We start from the raw sequence: 23,639 nt of genomic DNA on the forward strand, positions 1-23,639 counted from the left end.
TCCCTGCCACGGCGGTGCCAGCCGAAGCCAGGTTGCCTGCGGTGCCCCTGAGCTCTGGCGGCCCCGCCCAGCCCTCACCTGCTCTTCAGGGTTTTGGAAGGGGATCACCAGCACCACGTCGCCAGCCTTGAGCTGCAGCTCGTCTGTGTCGGTGGCCGTGTAGTCGTGCTGGGCCTGTACCTGCAGAGGATGCGGACGTCGAGTCAGACCTTCCGTCCCACCTCCAGCCCTGCACAGAGCAAGGGCCTCGCGTATGGGAGGTGCGGGTGGCGATGTGGAGACCAGGAGTGCTCAAAAGCAGCAGGACGGGATGGGGCTCAGATGCCACCTCGCCAGCTGGGAGTGACCTAGTAGCGCCCGCACGACTTTGGGCAAACCACAGAGCCTCCTGAGGCTCAGGGTCTTCATCTGCCCACCAGGGCACTGAGAGACTGCAGTAGTCAGAGGCTCTGGGCTCACCTTGAACATGAAACCCGGGGGCAGGTCCAGGCGCCCGGCCCCACTGCCGCCCTCCACGGTGCCATTCACAGTTGCTGGGAAGGTCTCCACCACGACAGCAGGAAGAGAGCTCTGGTGGCAGAGGTACGGGTCAGCTGGGCAGGGAGGTGGTCCAGGGACAGCCAGGGCCACCGAGAAGAGGGGCGGGGAGGGGAGAAAGGTGTCTGTGCCTGGTGCCAGACCAGCCCGCCTCCAGCTTCCTCAACAGGAGCCAGGCCTGGACCAGCACCAGCAGGGGCCACAGGGGAGCCCCGGGCAGGCAGGCGGGCGGCAGGGAGGAAAAGGCAGGGATTCGTCCCTGCTGTCTTACGGAGGCTGCTTCACTTGCCGCCGTCTCCCCTGGCTCCTGGGCTCCAGCCGCAGGTTGGGTCCCACCCGCCACCTCCGAGGCCTCTGCTGGCTGCAACATAAATGCCGGCTTGGGGTCAGACACACGACAGGACACAATCAGGACACAGGAAACAGGCCACAGGAGGGCAGCACCCAAGTGAGAGGGCTAGGGGCATCGCCGGGCTGGCAGCAGGGTCTAGAGCCGCCCAGTGCCTAGAAGAATCCAGGGAGCCCCTGCTGGACAGGTCAGGCCCTGGGCCCGGGAAGCAGCTGAAGAGTAGGTGCTGGCAGGCCCAGGGATGTGAGTGGCATGCTGTGAAGAAGCCCAGTGCAAGCCCCGGAGTGCCACCCCCAACCCCGCCTCACAGGCCCTTCCCTCTCGGCACCAAGACCTCACCCAACCACAGCCACCGCCCGCCCACCCTGCTTGGCCTGGCAGGTGGCAGGAGCTTTCTGAACCTATAGATGGTCCATGGCAGGGGACAGCAGCACACATCTGTCCCAGCCTGAGCACAACCAAGCACTGCCTGTGCGCAGCCCAAACCCAAGAAGGGTGTGGCACAGCACGGGCACCATGGCAGGCCCTGCGGGGGCCCCAGAGCTGGGCTGACCTGAGCCAACACTCAGACTTGGCCACTTCTGAGTGCTGGAACCAAGTGACTCAACCCTTCTAGTCCCCCATCTCCTCATCTGTCAAAGGAGGAAGTGTCTGGCTGGCAAGGTGACGATGGAGATTAAACGAGAAGATTCTGGAAAGTGCCTGGCATAAACCAGTAGGTGCTCTAAACGCTCCTCCTCCTACTCTGGGAGGCCTGAGCTGGGAGGCTGCGCTGGGAGGCTGCGCTGGGAGGCTGGTCTGGGAGGCCTGAGCTGGGAGGCCGCACTGGGAGGCTGGGCTGGGGTGGGCGAGCAGGAGGGGTTGATGTGCCCAGCCGTGCTCACTCACCCCTGGCAGCCTTGGTGACAAGCCCATGCTGGGGCAGCCTAGCTCAGGACACTGTCCTCACACTCACATCCATGGTGGCCTGGTCCCTCCTGCAACCCTTCCTCAGGGCTCTCCTTCCATGCTGCAGCCCCAGAGACTGGGGACAAGCCAGACAGGGGCTGGAGGTGGGCACTTACTTGGGCAGGCCCCGGCTCGGCCGTCTGGCTGGGCCAGGACACAGCAAAGGTGCCCTCGGCAGCGCTGGGCTCCCCGGAAGGCAGGCTGCCGGCTGGACTCTCTGTGGGCTGGTAACAGGCCACGAGGAGAGAACAGGGAGGGGGTGGGGAGGCCGGGGTGGAAGGACAATGGGCAGGATCACAAGACAAGAGAAGATGTCACCAGCGGCTGGGGTTGGTGGGGCAGGGTGGGTACCAGCAGAGCCCGGCCGGCCACCCGCCTCCCACGTCCTCTCTCCTGTCACTGCCAAAGGGACAGGCAGTGTGTCTGCTGCCCAAGCTCAGCACCTACCAAAACCCACTTGTCAAAATGGTCCTACAGCCCACACCAGGCCGGCTTTTTCTGGCTTCCTCCACAGGGAGATCCTGCCGTGGAGCCTCCAGAGCGCCCAGGAGCCTGGGCTGCCAGCGGGTGCCCCAAGAGCACCTGCACACTCGCCTGCCCCTCCCAGCGTCTCTGCCTTTATCAGGGGGTCTCAGGGACACAGCCCAGGAGACCCTGTTGGAATTCTGGCTCTACCATGACCAGTTCCTGGGCAAGTACCGAGCCCTCCCTGAGCCTCTGTGTCCTGAGCTATCAGGTGACAGCGACACGGGTCCTGTGTGAGCTGGCCTTGCACCTGCCTGCAGGCCCTGCTCTCAGAAGGCACCCAGCCACACCCTGTCTTCCCTGACGCTCTCAAACCATCCATTCCTCCCCTCTCTCCCTCCTCCCAAATAGCTCCCCACTGCCAAAAAGCTCAGAGGGCAAGACTCTTCCACCCGAGGCCCTCCTGCCCCACACCCTGAGGACGCTCGTCCATCCTGGGTCACCGGCCCGCTTCTGTCCGGAGGCAAACACTCATAGGCTACGAAAACGACACCAGATTTCAGGGGACCCCTGTCTCAAGCTAAACTGAGGATCCCCTTTTCCAAGGGCCTGCCAGAGGGAGAAGCAGCAGAATGGCTGGAGATGGACGGCCTCACCAGCTCCCTGTGCTTGAGCACATGCCTGTGTGTGCTGCGTGTGGGGTGTGTGTGGGGTGCGTGCACCTGTGAACAGGCTAGGAGGAGGCCAAGGCATGTGGGCCCGGACTCATACGAAGAGTGGCTCCCACAGGGGCTGAACACAGAGCAGATGCACAGCTTACCTCCCAGAGATCCCACGGAATTGACTGAGCGCAGCAGTGAGGGCGAGAAGGACAGTTAGCACAGAGGTTAGAGACAGGGTGGTAAGCAGTCCCCAGGGACCCTACCCCCGCTCGCCCCAGGCCCTCCAGCCCAGCAGGCGCAGGAGTGGCTCAGAGTCGGCTAGACTCCAAGGTTTGCAGGTGACTGAGCTCCTGACACCTCCCAGGGAGCTTCAAGACCCCAGGCCAGGATGCAAGATGAGCACAGAGATGCCGGGTGGTGCTCAGTGACCTCCTACTGAGAGTTCTCCCAGCTGATAAGGGGCTGCTCCCCGCCCTACAACCAGCAGGTGATGAGGGCCTAAGGCTGGGGTGCCAGGGGAAGGGCAGTGTGACCCAGGCCTAGATGGGGTCACATGGCCAATGGGCAACATGAGCCCAGGGTTGGGCACCTGGAGGCTGGTGGGCCCATGGGCAATGGTGGGCACAACCAACCTGACCGGAGGGCGTGGGTGCCTTCACGGGGCTCGTCACGGGCGGGAGGGGGTCAAAGTCCAGGTCCAGCAGACTGGCCTGCTCCGAGAAAGGCCCCGGGGCCTCAAACTTGGCAGCAGCAGCAGAGGAGGAAGCAGTTAGTGTTAAGCTGGGAGCCCTCACCCCAGGCAGACACTGCAGGCGCAGGCACACGCATAGACACACACACACACACACACACACACACACACACGCGACACACATGCACAGAGCAAGCGCACATACATGCACACACGCTGGCACACAGCCCAGGCACCAGCCCATCCACCTCACACCCAGGAACACTGCCCAAAGCCACGCGCCCCTGCACAGGCTCCGCCCATACCAGGAGGACCCCAGTGCCCGCCTCAAACTCCCAGTCATAGGCCTACCCGTGGCCACCACCCCACAGGGCCAGGGCCAGGGCCAGGCCCCACCTCTCTCCCACCTCCATCCACAGGCTGGTGCCCCCCACCCCCCGCCCGCCCCCTGCCTGCACCTCCGCTCCACTCCCCGCCCAAGAGTAGCTGATTCTGCTACTCCCCAGTGGCAAGAGTGGCACCAGGCCACAGCCACCCTCAGTGCTACCGACAGGGAAAGTTCCAAAGGCAGAGACTTCCCGCTGGCTTTTCCTCAACCCCAGACAGGCCAGTCCCTCTCTGGCAACACCACCACCGGCCAGCTCCAGGGACGGAGGAAAGGGTGGACCCAGCCCACAAAGCCCAAGAGGCCAAGCTTCAAAGTGGGGGTCTTCAACATGCAGGGGCTTCACAACCACCTGGGGCACCTGGGTTAAAACTGCAGGCCCTTGACCCCTCCCCAGCAGCCACCCCCCAAGATCCCCTTCCAGTGAGCCCAGGAATAGGCATGTGACAGGCATGGCCCCAGGGATGGGACACGGTGGCCCTGGCCACACTGTGACAAGCCTCCCCATAAGCTGGGCCAGACTAGCATGGGAGGAAGGGGCTTCCTTAGAGCCCCCGGCACAGGCGGGAACAATGACTCCAGTGTGCCCTGGGCAGCGCCCAAGCCCACGCCCATGCCCATGGCCATGCCCAGGGCACAAGCTGCCTTCTGAGGAGCGGGGAGTGGCTCGGCTCCGGCCTCCATCTTGTACCTGGGGCTTCCCTTTGGGGGCCAGGGATAACTTTGCCCAGGTCTAAAAGGAGAGGGATGTGGCCGGGTGCTCCCCTCCAGGGCCCTCAGGCAGTGCTGGAAAAGCCCCAGCCCCGCAGCCCAGGCCAGCGGCTTCCCGGCTCCACACACTCTTCACAGGCACTGGGCACGGACGGGGCGCCCTTCCACGCAGCCTCCACCATGAAGGACGTGAGACCTGGGGCTGTGGGTCGGGCTCCGCAGAGGCACCTCCACAGCTGAGCTGAGGGCCCGTTGGGAGAGACCCAAGGCCCTCAGTCCTAAGAACACCCAGCTGTCCCGCAGCTCAGGGGACAAGGCGTGGAGCAGTCCACATGGCCAAGCCGAGGTGTCAGACAGCCCAGGCCAAATGGACTCACTTCCTGGAACCAGGGGCCCCAGGCCCTGCCCTGGGCCCATCCCATCAGCTGACTTCCCTTTAGGTCCAGCCCTGTCTGGGGAAGCCAGGGTGGGGAGGTCACTGCTCTGCCCCATAAGCGGCCGTCTCTGAAGAAAGAGCGGTGAGGATGCCTGTGCACAGCTCCTAGGTGCCTCCAACCAGTGGGCGGCCAGCGTCTCTCCCCAGTGGCCCCCACCCTGCCCCAGCGACACCCTTCCCTCCTATCTCAGAGAAGTCAGCCAACCCAGGCAGCCATACCCGTCGTGTGCCGAAGGGAGGGTCACCCGCCAGAGAGCTGACCATCCCTTCGCTGTCCTGCCCTGGCAGGTGGCACCTCGCCATGCAGGCCCGGGACTGTCCCTCCATGCAGGGACACAGGCTATTCACCACCCCACAGCCAGGAAGCCCGTGGGCACCAGTGTCATGGACAAGGGCACGCCCACCCCTGCCCCATGCCCCACCCAAAGGTCATGGCTCCCCCACCCCAGACCAGGAAAACCAGTTGCCTGGAGATGGCACACGCAGTGGTCAGGGAGGCAGGTATGGTATAGAGGGACAGGCGCACTCAGAACCTGGGTGCAGGTGGTCTCTAGGCCACCTCCTGGCCTGGCACACCTTGTTCTGGCGTGGGCCCACGGCACAGGCCCTAGGTTCCTTTCCTCGCCTGTTAAATGGGGGCATGATGCATAATGGGGGCATAATGGGGTATAGGAAGTGGCTGGCACCATTCCTCGCTCAGTATTTGCCAGTGTCCATGCCATCCCATCTCCCTCACCTGTACACACACTGGGCATCCCCAGGGTGGAGGCACGCTCGAGCCAGGGAGGTCCTCAGCCCTGATCCCACACTGCTCTTCCTACATCGCCCTCTGCCACCATCCCACAGAGAGGGGCTCCCAAGCCTGCCAGGTCCCTGACACCTGCGTCACTCACCCAGACACCTGCAGCCTTGGATCTAAAGCTCCTTAGTTCTAGCCCTAGTCTTTGCATAGGGGCTTGAGGCCCACCATCCCAACCCTTCCTAGCAGCGACCACTGTTCGCAGTTCCCAGCAGCCACTCCCCACACTCACACCCTCCAACCTATCCCCACTAGGCGTCTGAGCTGTGTGAAGGGGTTTGCTGGAGGCCACCACAGCCTGGACTGGACAGCCTCCCCTACAGGCGAGGCTCCCCATGTGGGAAGGGCCCTGGCTCACCTACAGGAGGGAGGCCAAGGCCTGGATGGCTGGCCTTGAGGAGGCAGTCAGCTCTGGGGGAGTGCAGGGAAGGCCGGCCACCCCTGGGCAAATCTGACAACACATCGGCCCACTCCAGCACTGGCGAGTGGCGCTTCCAGCAAGACACTCCCGCCAGGCCCCCACCAGGAAGGACGTGAGACCTGGGGCAGTGGGCCGGGCTCCCCAGAGGCACCTCCACAGCTGAGCTGAGGGTCCATTGGGAGAGACCCAGGACCCTCTGGGTGGCTCCTTGCTGAGCCAAGGACCCGTCGGGAGAGACCCAAGCCACCCTGGGTGGCTCCCTGCTGCATCTGGGCATTCCACACCTCTCAGGGAGTATGCAGGCAGCAGCTGTGCTCTGAAGCCTGGCCGCTGCCCCCGCCCTCAAGTGACTGACAGCAGCTGTGGGAGCTGAAGTCCAGGTGCTTCAGCCATTCCAGGGCCTTCCAACTCTCCCTGCACCTGGAAGCCTTCCCCGACACCACAGGTCCTCCACACTCCCCGATCCCCTCTGCCAAGTACCCACTGCACCGCAAGGGCACTGCTGACGTGACTGCTGTGCCGGGAGGGGTGGGCACCTTTCCCCGCTGTGGCCCTGCATCCAGCCTTAGTACATGCTCAGAGATGGGTGATGATGATGGAGGATGATGGACAGAGGGAAGGGAGGGTGAGAGAGGGAAACTGACAGTCTCTCTGGCCAGATTCTTGGCTCTTGAGACAGAAGCATAGCGGATGAAGGCCATGCACGCCCTGAGAGGGCAGGAAGAGAGGAGAGCTGGGCCGCGGCGGCCGCGGCTGACCTGGGAGGGGGTGGTCACGCTGATCTCAGGGACAAACGTGTCCTCAAACAGGCTGAGGATCTGCTCCTGCTTGACCTCCTTGGACGGGGTGTGTTTGGGAGGCGGAGGGACTGGTGGGCCTTTCCGGAGCTGTGGGTCGGCGGCGGGTGAGGGGCCGCGCGGGAAGGCACAGCAGAGCACGGGGTTTGGGGGAGACAGAGACAAAGACACGGTTAGTCACACCCCAGGCCACAGCCCCACCCAGGCCACTGAGCAGGGCGCAGCAAACGAAGATTCACTGCCCTCCCAGCCCCCCAACACAGACACCAAGACCGCAGGCCACCCCCGAGAGGGACACTGAGGCAGGAGGTCCAGAAACGCTGTGTGGAGAGATAAGAGACAGGTGAGGGGAGAGGAGAGAGGGAGAGCAAAGAAGAGGGAGAGAGGCCCCGGGCTGCCCGCTGGCCAACTGTGGGAGGGTCTGGCTTCCACCCGCCTGGCGAGAAGACTGGGGAAGGAAACAATCGCTGAGAGACAGCCGGGCCCCAGGCTCGCTCTGCCCACCTTGCCCTTCCCGCAGGCACCTCCCTCTACCTCCCAGAGCATAGGGCTGCCCACAGGGAGCCCAGCTCAGACGAGTGTGTCCCAGAGGAAGCCAGCGTGGCACCAGGATGGGGCAGAGGCCACACCCCTGCCCACCAGGTGGGGGACCTTGGGCAGGTCACGCACCCACGAGGCTGGGCTTCCTCATGTGTCGGGTGATGACGGCGTCTGCTTCACAGGGGGTTTGTGGGGACTCAGTGAATGAAAACACAGAAGGCACTGGCACCATGTCCAGGTCAGGGGAAGTGCTGTTCGGTGCAGGCTCCCACCACGTCCTTAGCCCTGCTATCCTAGTCAGCAGCAGGGCAGGGTGGCGGCGGAAAACTGGGAGCTGCAGGAGGCCCAGCTATGAGAACACCGCCACCTGGTCGGCCAGCGCCTAGGGCCCTGCAGACACCTGGAGAGCCCGCTGGGGGCAGGTGGGGTGGAGACGGGGAGAGTCCAGAAGCCCAGGACCTGCCCCCTTAGCCACCCCACACTCTCCACTGAGCCCTTCCTCTCTCTGTCCCTTTAAAGGCCCTGTGTGGCCACCTGGCTGGGCTCCTCCCTCAGGCCCCTTTAAGACAGAGAGGCCAGGAAGAGGGACAAGCAGCCCACTCCGGAGATCTGGATGCTCTGTGGGCTGAGCGCCCAGAGCCTCTGCTAGGGAGGAAAAGAAGATGGAGAAAGAGTCAAGCAGCCAAAAGACCAGGGAGAGGGAAGGGGAGGGCGCTGCAGTAGGGGTGGGCCCTGGGGAGGGGCGAGCAGTCACAGATGCCTCCCGGAAGCACGCCAGGCTGGATGAGGGGAAGGAGACCCAGGTCCAGGCCCAACGCCCACTGGGCAAAGCATCGGGTCCATAGCTGCCCAGGCCAGAAAGGGGACAGAGGAGTGGGAGGATGGGGGACAACAGCAAAGCCAGAGGAGAAGGAGGGAGGGCAGCGGACCTGCCACCGAGACATCACTCCTACCTGAGATGGGGACTTGGGGAGGGTGGCTCCGGGCGTGGCCCCGCCGGCTGGCTCTGGCTCGTGGTTGACTCTGATCTCGGGGGTGGCGGCAGGGGAGCCATCTGGAGGTGAAGGGCTCTTGTTCCCTTTTGCAGGCGCGTTGTCACTGTGGGGGCAGGACAAGAAAGGGAGCCCAGTGTTGGGGGACTGAGGCACAGGAGACAGAGGGGCAAATGTATTGACATCTGTGTGAAGAGGTGTGTGCATATGGAGGTGTGAAGCCGTGTGTGTGTGTGTGTGTGTGTGTGTGAGAGACAGAGAGAGAGAGAGAGCGGGAGGGTGGGGGGAGCCAAAGGACCTGGGCTTGGGGGGCTGGAAGTGGGGAGCCTGCCTCAGAGACAGGAGCAGCCCAAGGAGGGACTCCAGGCTGGAGGTCTACGGTCCCCAGGAATGCAGGCAGGCACCTTGGAACCATCTGTCGCAGAGGCCAGACCAACACCACCACAGGCTCCATGGGGTCCACCAGGGCCCATGCTGACAGCCCAAGATCCACAGCAGGAGGAAGCCAGACATCCCAGAGGCACAGTGAGTCTCCCACACCACAGGCAGCAGCCCCTCTGTTCTGGGGGCCGCTCCCCAGCCTGCTGCCCCCAGGCCTCCTCGCTGCCCTCCCTGCCTGTCCATCACAGAACCCTGGTACATGTCTCCAGACCTTGGCTCTCCTGTCCTCTAGGCCATTGGAGGCCAAAAGCAGGGCCTGGACAAACTAAGAGAGGCGTCCTCATCACAGAGGAGTGGGCAGCTGGCGATGAAGGGGACAGGTCCTGAGCCATGGCATTCAGTGCCAGAATGCGAGGGGGAGGTGGTATGATGCTGTGCACCCTGCAAAGGGACGAGGGTGCAGGGAGAATATTCTCTACCAGAACCTGCATAGAGAGGCCTAGAAAGGCGCTGCCCAATATGATTGCCACTAGCCACCAAACCTGAGTTTGGCAATGCAAACTCAAATCAGTGAAATTTACGTGTAATTTAAACGAAAAGTTCCGCTGCCCAGTCACACTGGCCAGTTTCAAGGGCTCGATAGCCCCATGGGGTGACTGGCATCTGTGCCGGACAGTGCAGATCTAGAAGCATCCAGCAGGAACCAGTGACCGAGTCACCTGAGGGCAAAGCGTGGAACAGCCTAAGAGATGTCGCTGACACCATCTTTCCTTTTGGAATCTGTGTTTTATGGGAATGTATTCTCCTTAAAGAATATATATAAGTACATAGTATATATAAGTGTGTGTGTGTGTATATATATAAAAGTATATAGTATACACACAGAATTTTTTGAAAAACAACCCCACCGTGCCGCAGTGTCACCTCCCTGACCCTCCCCAGGTCTCCTTCCCAGCCGCGTCCGCCATTGGTAAGTGCGCTGGTGGCCCGGGCACCACCCGGGGCTAGACAAGTGAGGGGCGCCCAGAGGAACGTGCTAAATCCAGCCAGCTGCTCAGAGGCCTGCCCGCCCCGCACCGCCTCCGCCTTCCCACCCAACACACACACACACGCCAGCCCTGCCGGGCAGCACTGCACACAGAGCCAGGTTACGGGTTAGTGGCGTCTGGGAGCGAGCCGCAAGGCGCATGCACAGGGCCGGCCAGGGCGCGGACCTCTGCGCCCCTCCGCAGCACTCACTGCCGGTACCTGTTCTTCTTTCTGCGCAGCCGCGAAAACAGTTTACTTTTCTTTCTGTGGGGACGGACGGGAGGTGGAGGCCTTCATTCTGGAGAAAGGCCAGGGACAGAACTGGCCCGTCCCCTTCCCTCTTTGCCAACCCCTCTGCTCAGAGGACAAAGGGGCAAAAGCCTCTCCTAAGTGCCAGAGGCCTTGCAGAGGGCCTGGGCCTGCTATCCCAGGGTACCCGGGCAGGCCCCTGCTGTGGCCAGGTGCCTGGGGTGATGCTAACAGGGCCTGGTGAGGGGCAGGAGGCTCGGGGCAGGGGAGAGTCACCCTGCCTGTGGTCCCAGTCCCCAGGAGCTCCAGGTGTGCCCAGAGTGCCAGAAAAGGCCCCCAGGCCAGCACAGAGTGCACAAGAGGCCACTCGGCTGGAAGGGAGGCTCCTGGGCCTCCACTGTCCCTCTCTCTTCCCTCCACCTCCTTCCTGAGGGGAGCCATGGTTCTGGCCAGGACGGCCACGCTTACCCCGTGCTGACCCATCCCAGTGTTCCCACCTGTGCCTACAGGCCAGGCAGCTGCCCCTCCCTGCCCAACCTTGGATTCATATTTTGGCCTTTATTCCACAACCGCCCCCCCCACACCCCCTCACCGCCACAACGTCTCCCTCCTCACCTCCCCACTCCCAGCCTCAGGTCACCACGGCCCCTCTCTCAGCCACAACTATCTTCTGTTCAGGGAAGGAGGGGGCAATCACCACCACCCAATACCCTCATCATCCCGGGCAATACCCCAGGAAGCAGACAGACGCCCCGTTTTACAGAGTTCCCCGGTGCTCTCTGCACCCTGCTGTGATGTGCGTGTGTGTATGCACACACTCACACCTGTCGCACACAGTCCCCCTCACACACACACACGCAGACACGGCCAGAAGGGAGGGGAAGTCCCGGGCTCGCTGCTTCCTCTGATCCAAGCCAGGAGAGCAAGGCGTTTCCCTCCTCCCCCATGGGTCCCCCTCAGGAAACAGAGATCTCCTTGCAGCTGGGCTTCCCAGGCTGAGGACAGGAAGAGGACGCCAGTGCGGGTGAGCAGAATGCTGCCTTCCAGGGACATGAGCTTTTCCAGGAGCAGGAGAGAGAAGGGCGGTGCTACCTCCCTCCTCCGAGAGGACCGCACACCCCAGAGTCATTCAGTCCTGTTCACAACCCCCAGTCCCCAAAGCTGAGCAGGCTGCCCACCCCAACCCCGGATGCTCTTGCTCCACAATGACGGGGTCCGCTGGCTCAGGGACCTGTGGACTCCCCAGAGTGCTCCTTCCTCAACGAACACAGCCAGAGGGACAGGGACATTCGAGACAGAGACCTGCCCTCACCTGCTTCCCTGAGCACAGAGAGGCCGAGACAGGAAGGTCCCTAGACCTTCAAGGCCAAACTCACAGGGGGCCAGGGAGGGCACCAACAGGGTCACAGGAAGGAGCCCTGCCCCTGCCGTGCACACAGTCACATGTGCCAGGGCTTTCCCCGCACGCACCTGGGCTGGGCCTTGACCGTGAAGGTGTTGCTCCCGTGCTGCTTCTCCAGGCTGACCAGCACGTCGTTGAGGTTCTGGTTGAGCTGTGGGAGAGACAGTGAGGAGGTGGGGGGCTTCCAGGGCCACCGAACAGCCCCACCTTCCCCAAACACCTCTGCTTCTGTCCACCACCCCCGGCCCCTGGCCAGGAACAAGCTCCTCTTTCCCCATCTGTGAGAGCAAGGAACCAGCACACCAAACCTAGAAAAACCAAGGGGCAACAAAACGGGGCCAGTGGGCTACATCACTAATGCCTGTTGTCTCTGGAAGCTATCTTTTCCCCTCCTACTTATAGGGATATCCTAAAATGCCACACAGAGCATCAACTATTTTTACACTTTTCTCTTAAAAATTGTTTTGGCGGACTGTTGATCTTAATTGTTAAGGTCATTTTGCCAAGATGCTTTCAGACCACACTGCAACTGCTGGATATTTCACTGAAAGCACAGGCACGAGAGAAGGTTTATTCCTCACACGTGGTGATTCTCGTTACTGAGAATATTCCTCTCTTTGATTTGGCCACTAGGGAGCTCAGAGCCGAATTTTCATCCTATTTATAAACAACTACGCCCTGTGGCATATATTTTTACAGACTAATTTTATATAAATGTTTCTTCTCTAAAACACCTCTCTCTGTTTTTTTAAACTTTTCATAAATTGTCTCAAATCTTCGAAGGGAAAGGGGAAAAGGTAAGAAGGAAAGAGAAAGTCTAAAAGGCAAGAAACCATACTCAGGGGTGTGAGTCAGGAGAGGCCCCAAGCTGCTTTTCCTCCTCCGACCCTGGGCCTGGAATCCACCATCATCACTTCATCCCTCTGGGCCCGAGACACAAAGTCAGACCCACCACTGGGGGCGGAGGTGCCAGCCCTGGGTCTCTCCAACTGCAAAGTTCAACACCTTTGCGTTTTAGTTGCCAGATAGGTTAAAATGAAAATAACACAACAGAGAAAGGTAGGCTAATCAGTCCAGACCCTGTCGCACAGTGGATTCATGCAGACGAAACAGGCCTATTTAAATGTCTCAAAAACATGGGAATAAAATTAAAATGGAGAAAATGCTGGTAATTTTTTTTCCTACAAATTGAGAAACTGCCACCATTGTCTAACACTGCACTCCCTGGGCCAAGGTTGCTAGAGAATACATTCACAGTTTGAGAGGGCCTGGTCTACATTCTCGGGTGGTCTGCCCGGGCCTGGTCTACATTCTCGGGTGGTCTGCCCAGGCCAGGACCCAGAAAATGCTCACAGCCTCCCACCATGCCCTGCTGTGCTCCCTGGGCCCAGGCACTCCTGAAGGGGGCTGTTCCACGGGGCATGGAGGGAGCGCTGTGGTCACCAGTGTGTGCTGAACCTGGCAGGGAAGGAGGAGCTCAGGCCGCCCCTCCCACAACTCTGACTCTGACCCTTGGCCAGGGTGGAGCGTGGCCCCTCAGAGGAGTCCCCAGGGCCTACCTTGCTCATCTCCTTGTGGAAGTTTTCCTCTAGGCCCGCGATGCTCTGGAACGTGTTGACGTAGAAACCTACGCGGCTACAGAAGGGCAGAAGGATGGGGGCCAGGTGAACAGGCGGGTCAAGACAGCAACTCAGAAACACACTCACCCACGAGCAACCACACATGAACATCAGAGACAGAAACTCGAGAGCGCCCAGGCACCGCAGCACACAGGCTGGGCACCGCGCCGGGCCTCACCTGTTCCACAGGGAGGGCAGCTCCTCCTGCAGATCCACATTCATCTCCTCAAACACCTTCTGGGCTTTGATGAGCTCCTCCTCGGCCTGGAGAGCAGTACGGGTCATTCCCCTTTGCTGGGTGTCTGTCCCAGCCAGCCCAGCCCTGTGGCCAATCCACCCACCTCCTGCCCACGCCTCCTGGCCAGTGCGCCAGAACCAGGGCTCTGGGCAAGACAGAGGCTGGACTGGATGCGGACACTCACGCTGGCGACCTCCCCCTGCAGCCCTCCGGGACCCTGAGGCCGTCTGAGAAAGGGAGGGCTGAGCAGCCAATGCCAAAGAGAGGCCCAGGTGGCCGGGAGGGCAGTGAGCGGCAAGGAGGGCACAAGAGGGGCCAGTCCGGGGCTTGGTGAGCTGGACACAGGACATGCACAGAGGCAGACCCCAGACCCAGCCAAGTGGGGACCCCGCCCACTTCCACATGAACCCCCTCAGGCTGGGCGCCAGCCCTGCCGCTGCCTTCTGGCTCTCAAGGCAGCATCTGTCGCTGTGCCCCACCGCCCCTGCCCCTGAGTGCTCCCTCCCCGTTTCTGAGGGCCAGCTCCTGGCAGCCTCAGCCACCATCCTTCACTTCACCTCCTGGGGACAGTCCTTCCCACAAAGCCCTCTGTCTCCTGGGACCTGTCTCCACCAGAGGGAGACCAGAGGCAGCCACTCAGGCACCTCTAGGAACGTCAGGGGGACCCTAGAGGAGGGTGCAGGGCCAGGGAGGAGGCGGCCAGGCAGCTGGGCAGTGCCTGGTCCCACTCCTTCCCCAGGGCAGGCCCTGCGCCCTCCAGGCCGCTCACACCCACCAGGCGGTGGCGCTCAGGCCCCATCGCACGGCCACAGAGTGCTGGGGAAGGGACTGCAGGCAGCAGGTGAGTCACAGACCCCACCTGGTGCCCAGCCCACCCGCCCGCCTGGGGAAGGGGCTCTGCTGGCTCACTGCATTAGGACACTGCCGGGGAGAGTGACTCAGAGATTCAGGGTGTGAGTCACAGCCCAGGAACGTGTTAGGCCCCGCCTAGGGAAACTCCCCGCCAGCAGCCTCACGTTCTCAGGCCCCGGCTGGGGCCCGGGCTGGGCTGCCTTCTGGCAACGGCAGCCAGATGGCCGGAAGGCCACTTAATCACAAAGCACACGATTGCCCCAAGCCCAGCCAACCTGGGCCCCATCCAGTCTCAGGCAGCAGGACTAGCCCAGGTCAGCCCCTAGCCCCAGGGACTTGGGTTGGGACTGGAGGAGGGGCCACCACGGCTTCTGACAAGTGACCTCCGGCTACTCGCTAGAGTGGGTGTGGGCTCCTTGCCTGACTTTTTAGAATCTAATAAAAATGTAAAGGCAGATTTGGGGGGCGGGGAGAATGTCTATTCAAACATGCATGCCTCTCTTAGATCCAGGGGCCCAGGGCAACCCACACCAGGCCGGGGTGAGGAATACTGTCCCTCCTGCCTCTCCAGGCTGTGGCTGGGCCATCTCTGCCCTACTCCTCTGGGCATCCCAGGACCTGGAAGGGGGGCTGCCAACCACGGTTCTATGGAACTCATAAAATAAGTGACTCCTAGGGGTACTGTTGTGAGCCGAGCACCATCACACATACTCCCTGCCCTCAACGGCCAAGAGTGGGTCTAAAGTCCCACATTCCACATGAACCTGCCTGAACCGCCCGGCTTCTCTACCCACTAGGACCCCCTCTCCATGAGGATGCAGCCACCACCCCCACAACTGCCCAGATGGCAACGGTGGGAACAGCAGTGAAGACAGCACTGCAGCTTGTCTAGGGGGCACATCTGCCCCCAGCCATGCCCTCACAGCGCAGCAACGCTACAGAAAGCCAGAGCCCGGACAGTGCCGCTTGAGTTCCTGAAGTCAGGACCTGTGTCTTGTATTCCCTCTGGTTGGCATTCCTCATATTCTGGCTCTTTCGGAAGCATGTGGAAGGGGCAGGGAGTAAGGTGAGGGCTGTCTGCCATGTCTGCCGTGAGGAGAGAGTGCCCCCACCCCAGCTCCACTGAAGCTAACAGCGGAGGAGAAGAGTCACGTGGGCCCGGGGTCCCGAGGACAGCATTCAGGACGCTAGGGCAGGTGTGGAGAGCAACTCAGAACTGGTCCCGGGTCCTCATGGAGCCGGCCAGCTCCCCTGGTACAGCCTAGAGAGGATGCACTGTCTCCCCAAAGTCAAGTCCCCCAGCAGGGCAGCCCCGGAGTCCCAGCTGTCCCATCTCACAGCCAGCCAGCTGCCCACAGGTCACTCCAAAAGCTCTCCAGCCTCCAGCCAGGTATGAGTGAGGTGGGGACAAGGAGGATGTGCTCAAATAAAGATGGGACCCAATTGAGACAGCCAGTTTGGCCAAACTGTGAAACATTCACAGCCCAGCACCCAAAGATGTGATCGCCTGCCTCACCCTCTCGCTGCTCCCCCAGGGTGGGCGTGGGGGCAGGCCCTCCCTCCAGAGTCCCATCCACACCTGTCCCAGGAGCCCAAAAGCGCTGGGCAGGCCCCATAGCCTCCTAAGGAGTTCTCCCATCCACAAAAATATGTTTCACCTGTTTCAGGGAAAATTATTCAGAAACCCCAGCCCTCAGTCAGTAGTCCCATTTCCCTTCTAGCCCAAGTGCTAAACTGACTGGCAGGGCACACCCACTCCAGCCCCTGGTTCCTCCTCCACCTCCAGAGGCAGATGAAGTCTCAGGACTATTGAAGGCCCCTAGGCATCACCCCCAGCCCCTGGCTCTCCATGGGCACCCTGATCTCAGGATGAGGCTGTCAGCACTCAGTGCCTCCAAAGTCAGCGCTGGCCTAAAAGAAATCAGGCAGCAGATCAGGTGAGAAATTGGACAGCCAGGCCAGGAGCAGCGGCTCATGTCTGTAATCCCAGCACTTTGGGAGGCCGAGGCAGGTGGATCGCTCAGCCCCAGGAGTTCAAGACCAGCCTGGGCAACATAATGCAGCACAGTCTCTACAAAAAATATAAAGATTAGCCAGGCACGGTGATGTGTGCCTGTGGTCCCAGCTACTTGGGAGACTAAGGCAGGAGGATTGCTTGAGTTGGGGAAATCAAGGCTGTAGTAAGTTGCACCACTGCATTCCAGCCAGGGGAACAGAGTGAGACCCGTTCAAAAAAAGAAAAAGAAATTGGACAGCAAGCCATGCCAAGCCCACCCAGAGCGCTCCATGTCGCAGGCACTCCAGGAAAATGATGAAATCAACAGGCAGCTCGGAAAAAATGGGGCAGCTGCCCAGAGAGAAACCCAACCTCCTGGGCCGGGCCCCTGTCGCTGGCCCCTCGGGAATGTGAAGAAGTGTGAGGGCCGCATCCAGGCTGTGACTACGCTGACCCGAAATGTGCCTCAGTTTCACTGGAGAGAAAACCACCTCTCCAGTGAAACCCACCTCTCATAGGGCACTGCATCCAGAGGTCCCTGGCCACACTGTGACCCATTCGGAGGACAAGGGGCTGAGAAGACCATAGCTCTATGGCCAGGATGGTGAGATGGCCCAGGAGTTTTGTAAAAAGAGCCTCCTCCAGGAAGTCCCCCAGGAACACTGGGGTGCTGGTCACTTGCCCTCCATGAATCCCCAAAGGCCGAGGACCCATGCTTCCCCTCCAGGTCTCAGCATCCCAGCCAGACTGGAGGGTCCTCCCAGTAACTCCTCCAGAGTCACCACGGGGACCGCAAGTCCCAGGAAAAGGATGCAGGGGCTTCAGTCAGGAGAGGCCCAACCCTGCCCCTAACCGTTGGCTCTGGGGCCCCGGGAGGAAGCTGTGATGTGCCTCTCTGGGCAGCTTTGTCTGCTCAGTAAATTCAAGATGATCTCGGACTTGTCACGAGGCTTGAAGGACAGGTATGGCAGTACAGGGGCCTGAAGATGTCGCCTCCCTCCCCAAAAGAGCCCTCACAGAGGACCAATGGCTCAAAGGCATTCCTGGACCACTAGGATTTCAGAGGAGTCTCCAGGAACGACCACAGACGCAGACACGGAGTGGGCACACCTATGCCCCCACCCAGGTCACCCAGAGCCCCTCAGCCAGTTCCTTTGACCCCTACATTTGACTTCAGGTCTCCTCTGAAGCAGGAGCTCTCCCAGGCAAGGCCTTTGAAAAACTCTGCCCTGGCCGGGCTCAGACACCAGCCCTGCATTCCGCCGCAGGGCAAGAGGACAGGACGACAGACCGGAAGGCGCCAGCACGTGCAAGGTTAGAAGCCAGTGTCACCTGATTTCGGAGCAGGTTAGTTTGAGCTACGAGATGAGCCTGCAGTTTGCCTTGGCACCACTGGGGGGCGGCTTTCTCAAGCAGCGAGACAGGCTGGGGTGGGGAGGTCAAGGCAAAGGAAGGTGGAGAGACCAGGGAGGTAGGGAGAGAGAAACAGAGACACACAGATTAAATGCACGTCCACACGCCCCACACGCGGGGGCCACCCCAAGCAGATGTGGGCCCTTGAGGCCGACAGAATTAGGGGGAGCCCGAGGGGGCAAGGAGAGGGGGTGAACTCCAACTGCAGAGGCAAAAGGTGCTTGTGGTTAGCAGCACAGGGGGCCAGCAAGCAAGGCCCTGCCCGGAGGAGGGGGCCGCCCCAGCCCCGCATCACAGGATGAGTGGGGCCAGTTCTGCATCTACTGGCTCGCTCCAGCCAGGGACAGGTCGCCTGGGATCGTGTGACGAATTCCACCCGGCTCGCCAGGCAGGGCGGCGCCGTTCCAGGGAAACCCAAGAGGCCCATTCTCAGGCTGGCTGGTGGCCTGGATCAGGGCTGAGGGGCCGGGGTGGCACAGGGGTGGGGGCAGGAATGGGCCTACAGTGGACCTCACCCAGGCACCCACAGGGGCCTCTCACTCACCGGCCTGGGCCCAGCAGCGTCCCCACCCCCAGCTCAGCCACCTGGGGCCAGGCAGGAGGAAGGCTCCACCCTTGGGGTCCTAGACACCCACCCTCTCTCAGCCTCCTGCAGACGCGGCCCCGACCGGCCTCCAGCCCTTACCTTGGCAATTTTGGCTTCATCCTTCTTTTTGGCAGTTTGAAGGGACTCGTAGTGGTGCCGGGCACTGTCGTAGTCCACCAGCTTGCGCCCCCGTTTGGCGATGCGTGACTAGGGCAGACAGAGGAGGGTGCTGAGCGGGGCCTGGCACCCCTGCTGAGGCTTCAGGTCTAGTGGACTCTGGATGGACCCGCAGGGCGGGCAGGAGACCCCAGCTCCACAGGAACCCTCGAGCCCTTGTTGCTGGAACGCTCCTGGTGACAGAGCTCGCCCCCTCCCGGCAGCCCAGTCCCGCTGCGTGAAACCAGTTCCTTGCCCATGAGCCCACGTGTCTGTGTCCACCAGCTGGTGACGTGTCAGCCAAGTCTTTTCCTTGGCCTGGTCCGTAGCTTCTCATCTCCAGAGCCACCAACAATCAGACTCGGGGAGCTTGAGGCATCTGCACCGGGGGCCCCTGAGGCCAGCATGAGCATGACACCCCCATCCTGCCCACCAAGGGGATCTCGTCCAACCCAGTGGTCAACCCACGCTTCCATGTGCACATCACCGGGGACCACTCACCTCGGTGGAGACCAGAGACACTGCCAGCTCCTAGCACTCACCCAGGCCCAGCAGAGACAGCAGGCTTTGTGAATGCACACAACCACACAAACACACCCACACATGTAGACCCAGACAACAGGTGACATGCACACATACCCTTCCAAGCACACATGGTATAAACACAGGAGACCTGCAGGCACACACACGCCTAGGCCCTACTCACCCTTCTACACCTTCCACAATCATAGAGCCAGCCACTCCACAGCAACACACACACACACACACACACATACACACACACACGTGCCATGAGGCTTCCTCCCATAGCCCTGAGACCCAAAGGGACAGGAAGGTCCCAGCAAGTGGGCCTCTCACCTTGATGTCAGGGAACTGGCCCAGGTACGTGTCCATGGTCAGCAGCGCCTGGTCCACCAGCTTCTGGTGGTAATCCATCCACAGCAGGTCGTTGTTCTGAGACAGGCAAGAGCACGACAGTGCCACCAGGGGTGCTGGGCCACACCCGCCCCAGTGCTCTCCTCGCAGGGACCAGCCCCAGCCCCATCTCTTCACAGCTCGGTGGCTTCTCAGAGCCTCCGTTTCCCCATCTGTAAGATGGGGTAAAAGTTCCTGCCCTATTGGGGTGACTGTGAGGATCAGATACACTGAGGACTGGGGTCAGCCAGGGAGGTCTTGTGAGTCGTGAGCCATAACACACAAATAAGGACAACCACGACCCACCATCTGCCCCATCTTGGCGTGAGGGCGAGTCAGGAGAAAGGCCCTCGGAGAGGGAGGGCAGCTTGCCCCAGGGCACACAGCACGCGAATGCCTGAGAACCAGAGATGCTTGTCCCAGAGGGCACGGCAGAGTGGGACAGGAGCTGAGACCAGAGGGCCCTCTGAGACGGGCAGGGACTCCTGTCCTATGCTCACCTCTGCGATCTTGTTTGCCTCATCCCTACCAGGCCAGTCGGGCTCATACACCTCCTGCAGACACTCATTCAGCTTCTTGGAAGCCTCGTGCATGGCTGTGGGACAGAAAGGAAGTATGTGGGCCTCTCAGTGATAGCCCTTGTCCCACCCTCCCCAGCTCTGTACCCACCAGCTGTACATGGGCCAGGTGCGCCCTGCCTGCCTCCTACCTTTGACAGAGGCCAGGTAGGTCCGGAGATCCTTCTGCAGCCGGGTGCCCTCAGTCTGCAAAGAGAAGGTCAAGGCTGAGGTCAGGCACACCCAGTCCCTGACCCCTCTCCTTCCTACCATCCTCACACGAATGAACCAGGCTGCTCTCCTGACAGCAGCCACTGATCAGCTGACCTCCCAACAGGACAGCAGCTACGGTCACCACTCCTGCCTCAGGAGCCCTGTGTCCACAGGTACCCTTGCCCATGTTTGTGGGCACCTGCCCTCTTCCAGATGCCATTCTCAGCCTGGGAAGGAAGGCAGGAAGACAAAGACCCCCCACTCCGGGATGACATGCTGGGGTTACGGCTGAATGACACACACACAGCACAGCAGCAGTATGCAGCAGCACCAGCACTCACAGACCTGCCCTCAGACACCTGCAGACAAGTAAGCAACGAGCACAGGAGTATGGACAAGGCAGGTGTGGTGACCGCCAGGCCCCCTGCTGCACAAGCTCAGGTGGTGCCCAAGGACAGAGAGCTCCCACTGCCTCATACTAGGACAAGAGGGCCCAGTGCAAGCCTGTGCAGGGACAGAAGACCTGAGGAAGAGATGGCATCAGAGCAGGGCGGCAGAATGCAGGGGTCATGGCCAGGACTCACTGGCCCAGCTGAGAGCAGGGACATAGGATGTAGAGGGAAAAGGCTGAGGGGGCAGCGGGCTGGGTGGTGAAGCTCCCTGAGCTGGGAGAGTAGCCTCCAGGGGCTTCCTGAGACAGCAAGACCAGCGGAGAGGGTAGAAGCATGGGCCAGGCCTCAAGTCCCTCTGGGACATCAACACCAGAGCCAGGAAAGCTAAGTGGAGAACGCCAGGTTCCAGGAGGTGTGAACAACAGGCGATGCCAGCCCTGAGGTCTGAGACCATGCTCAGTGAGCTGTGGAAGCTTCTAGAAGCCATGTGCAAAGAGTGGGCTGCACATGGGCTTTGAGGCCATGCAGACCCAGCTGTGTCCTGTACTAGCCACGCAGCCCTAAGTAAGCTAGTGAGCCTCTCTGAACCTCATTCTCCTCGTCTTTCAATGGAAGGTGAATGATCCCTGCCTGGCTCTCCTCAGATCCAGTGAGACAGGCCAGGCTCTGGACCTTGAAGGAAGGCCTCAGGAGATGGGCTTCGTGCTAAGGACAGGAACGCGAGGCAGAGAGGGGGCTTGGGAGAGCGACAGTGGCTGAGGCTGACCTTCATAGTGGAAGGGTACCCCCCGGCCTCCTCTGCCTGCTGCCAGTCCAAGCCTCAGGGACACCCATGTTCTGGACACCTCCTGCCCTGGAGGAGAGGCAGCTGGCCATGGTCCCAGGAGACCCAGCATGCCTGCAGAGCGCCAGTCTGGCCAGCTGCACGCTTGCGCAAGAGCCGGAAGGTGGGCCCCATCCGTTCAGGTCAATCTCCAGGCGAAGGCCAGCAGGGACCCGGCCACCTCCACAGGCTCCCCCCCAGCACCCTCAAACCCTCTTCTGTCTCCCCACTGCAGGTCTTTCCCTGTCCTTAGCTGGGGCCGCTCTTCCTGCCCTGGTGCCTTGGGGACCAGCACCTTCCAGGTGGTCTTCTCAACACCACTGCCTCACCTGGCAGCAAAGAAGCAGACAGAGGGTCGGCGACCGGCCCAGTCACACAGAGACTGGGAGAGCCCACGAGACCCTCCGAGCCTGGGCACGCAGCCCGCAGCGTGTTTTGTGGGTAATGGGTAGTGATGCGTCCCTGAGAACCCGCAGATCTGCCTACTATGATGAATGCTTCTGTGTGACAGTAGAGACATCCACAGGGAGAGCTTCAGAGTAGTACATAGGGTATATAATTTAAAGAGAGGACATGTGAAAAAAAAAAAATCTCTACAATTCCTTTAATCCCCCGTAGAGTAGGGTGTAAAACACTGGCTAATCATCATCTTTACGAACATCCCAGTTCAAGGCCCGCTGATGTGAGACGGAGTGAAGAAACAGAAGAGCACTCCACGGACACGGAGACCTCCCTGGAATTCCATTCGGGGGTCGGATGGAGACCCTACGGGGCCGAGGAATGAGGAAGGGTCCACCTCACTCCTGACACAGCCACCCTAAGTCTTCACAATTAAAGGCTTTGTTGGTTGAGACGAGGATTAGTGTGTTCATGACGGGATGCTATTGTGTCCCCTGATGTCACCAAATCTTCCAGATCCAGCTTCTCTCCCTGCCAAGCCTCCACCATCCCAGCCACACCTCTCAGGCCTCCCCTCACCCACCCCCCGGCAGCAGGAGTCCCCATGGGGTGGGTCATTGTGCTCCCCCCGCCTTGGCCTTCAGGCCGTACCAGGGCTCCTTGTGTTTCCCAAACAACGCTGGGCTGTGCGCCGGCACGTGGCACGCAGATGTGCGAGGGGCCAGCTGGAGCGCTGCCTCCCTGTGCCCACTGCAGCTGGCTTCCTAAGCTCCTCCTCAGTCCCCAGGGTAGACACAGCCCTTCCCGGACAGAGGCCCAGCCAGCTGCCCCCTGCAGAGCAGCGCCCAGGCCAGTACAGAGCAGTGGTGTTTGCTTCCAAACCGGCTCCCTCAGCCCCTAAACAGGGATCTGAGAAAGAATTCTCTGGAGGTCCCAGAGTTCACAGAGCCCAGCTAGGGGAAGATAAGATTTGGGAGCCACTGCCCACCTCGGCCTGTGTCCCAGCTACAGGACTTGGGGGAGTCAGGAAGGGCCCGGAGCAGCTCCAGTGCGGCTGGGCTCAGCCAGCATCCGCAAGCCCTCTCCGGGCCTCCCTGGAGATCAGTCCCCACGGGTGGCCTGAGCACCCAAGTCCCCGTGTTCCCAGCGGGTCTAAGGGCAGGGACAGCCCTCCTACATGGACCCCTCTGGCTCCAGCTCTGACTCTCACCCCTCAGCCATCAATTCAGGGGATGACCTTCACGCAATAGCCAGGGATGCCCATTTTGAGCAAAACCTTGGGGAGGCCCTGGGGACAAGAAGGAATCAGACTTGCCCCACCTCAGTGACAGACAAACAGCAATGACAGCCCTGCGGCCTGGAGAGCTACAGACGGCCCCTAGGAAGAAGAGCTGGGATGCCCTGGAGACCCAGGCTGGCTTCCAGAAGGGTCTGTGCTGGCTGTGCGGTGCTCTGGGGGAGGGGAAAGCAGGCCCCATGGGCTCTCAGAGCAGCGGCAGAAGGCAGGGGTGCTCCTGTGACCAGCGCCCGGTGGGCCCAGGAGGGGCTGTGCACCTGGGTCCTTGTGAGAGCAGGTGACAGCAGGGTGACCTACACCCTCACCTAGGGCCCCCCACCGCCATAGGAAGTGGTGGGAGTTTCGCTTCTTTAAAGACTGAATCACCTGCCATCTTTGTCCCTCCTAGC

At 61.1% G+C, this 23,639-nt stretch overlaps 1 protein-coding gene across 13 annotated transcripts in view; it reads right to left on the reverse strand.

Moving 5' to 3' along the window:
- Positions 1 to 23,639, reverse strand: part of BIN1 (bridging integrator 1) — a 64,897-nt gene that overhangs the window by 8,224 nt on the left and 33,034 nt on the right. Inside the window, exons 3-19 of one of the 13 annotated variants that reach the window (XM_011980467.1) lie at positions 20,279 to 20,333; positions 20,070 to 20,164; positions 19,513 to 19,608; positions 18,598 to 18,705; positions 17,832 to 17,924; positions 13,592 to 13,677; positions 13,354 to 13,429; positions 11,863 to 11,945; positions 10,363 to 10,407; positions 8,695 to 8,839; positions 7,163 to 7,291; positions 3,594 to 3,701; positions 3,120 to 3,143; positions 1,951 to 2,058; positions 809 to 898; positions 460 to 570; positions 79 to 180 (exon numbers count right to left, since the gene is read on the reverse strand). In XM_011980467.1, the coding sequence (XP_011835857.1) occupies positions 79 to 180; positions 460 to 570; positions 809 to 898; positions 1,951 to 2,058; positions 3,120 to 3,143; positions 3,594 to 3,701; positions 7,163 to 7,291; positions 8,695 to 8,839; positions 10,363 to 10,407; positions 11,863 to 11,945; positions 13,354 to 13,429; positions 13,592 to 13,677; positions 17,832 to 17,924; positions 18,598 to 18,705; positions 19,513 to 19,608; positions 20,070 to 20,164; positions 20,279 to 20,333 (1,554 nt within the window). The remainder of the gene's footprint in view (positions 1 to 78; positions 181 to 459; positions 571 to 808; positions 899 to 1,950; positions 2,059 to 3,119; positions 3,144 to 3,593; positions 3,702 to 7,162; positions 7,292 to 8,694; positions 8,840 to 10,362; positions 10,408 to 11,862; positions 11,946 to 13,353; positions 13,430 to 13,591; positions 13,678 to 17,831; positions 17,925 to 18,597; positions 18,706 to 19,512; positions 19,609 to 20,069; positions 20,165 to 20,278; positions 20,334 to 23,639) is intronic. The other 12 variants (XM_011980468.1, XM_011980469.1, XM_011980470.1 and 9 more) reach the window with 12 other exon arrangements.

Source organism: Mandrillus leucophaeus, unplaced genomic scaffold (assembly GCF_000951045.1).
Source record: "Mandrillus leucophaeus isolate KB7577 unplaced genomic scaffold, Mleu.le_1.0 Scaffold213, whole genome shotgun sequence".
Classification (NCBI taxonomy): domain Eukaryota; kingdom Metazoa; phylum Chordata; class Mammalia; order Primates; family Cercopithecidae; genus Mandrillus; species Mandrillus leucophaeus.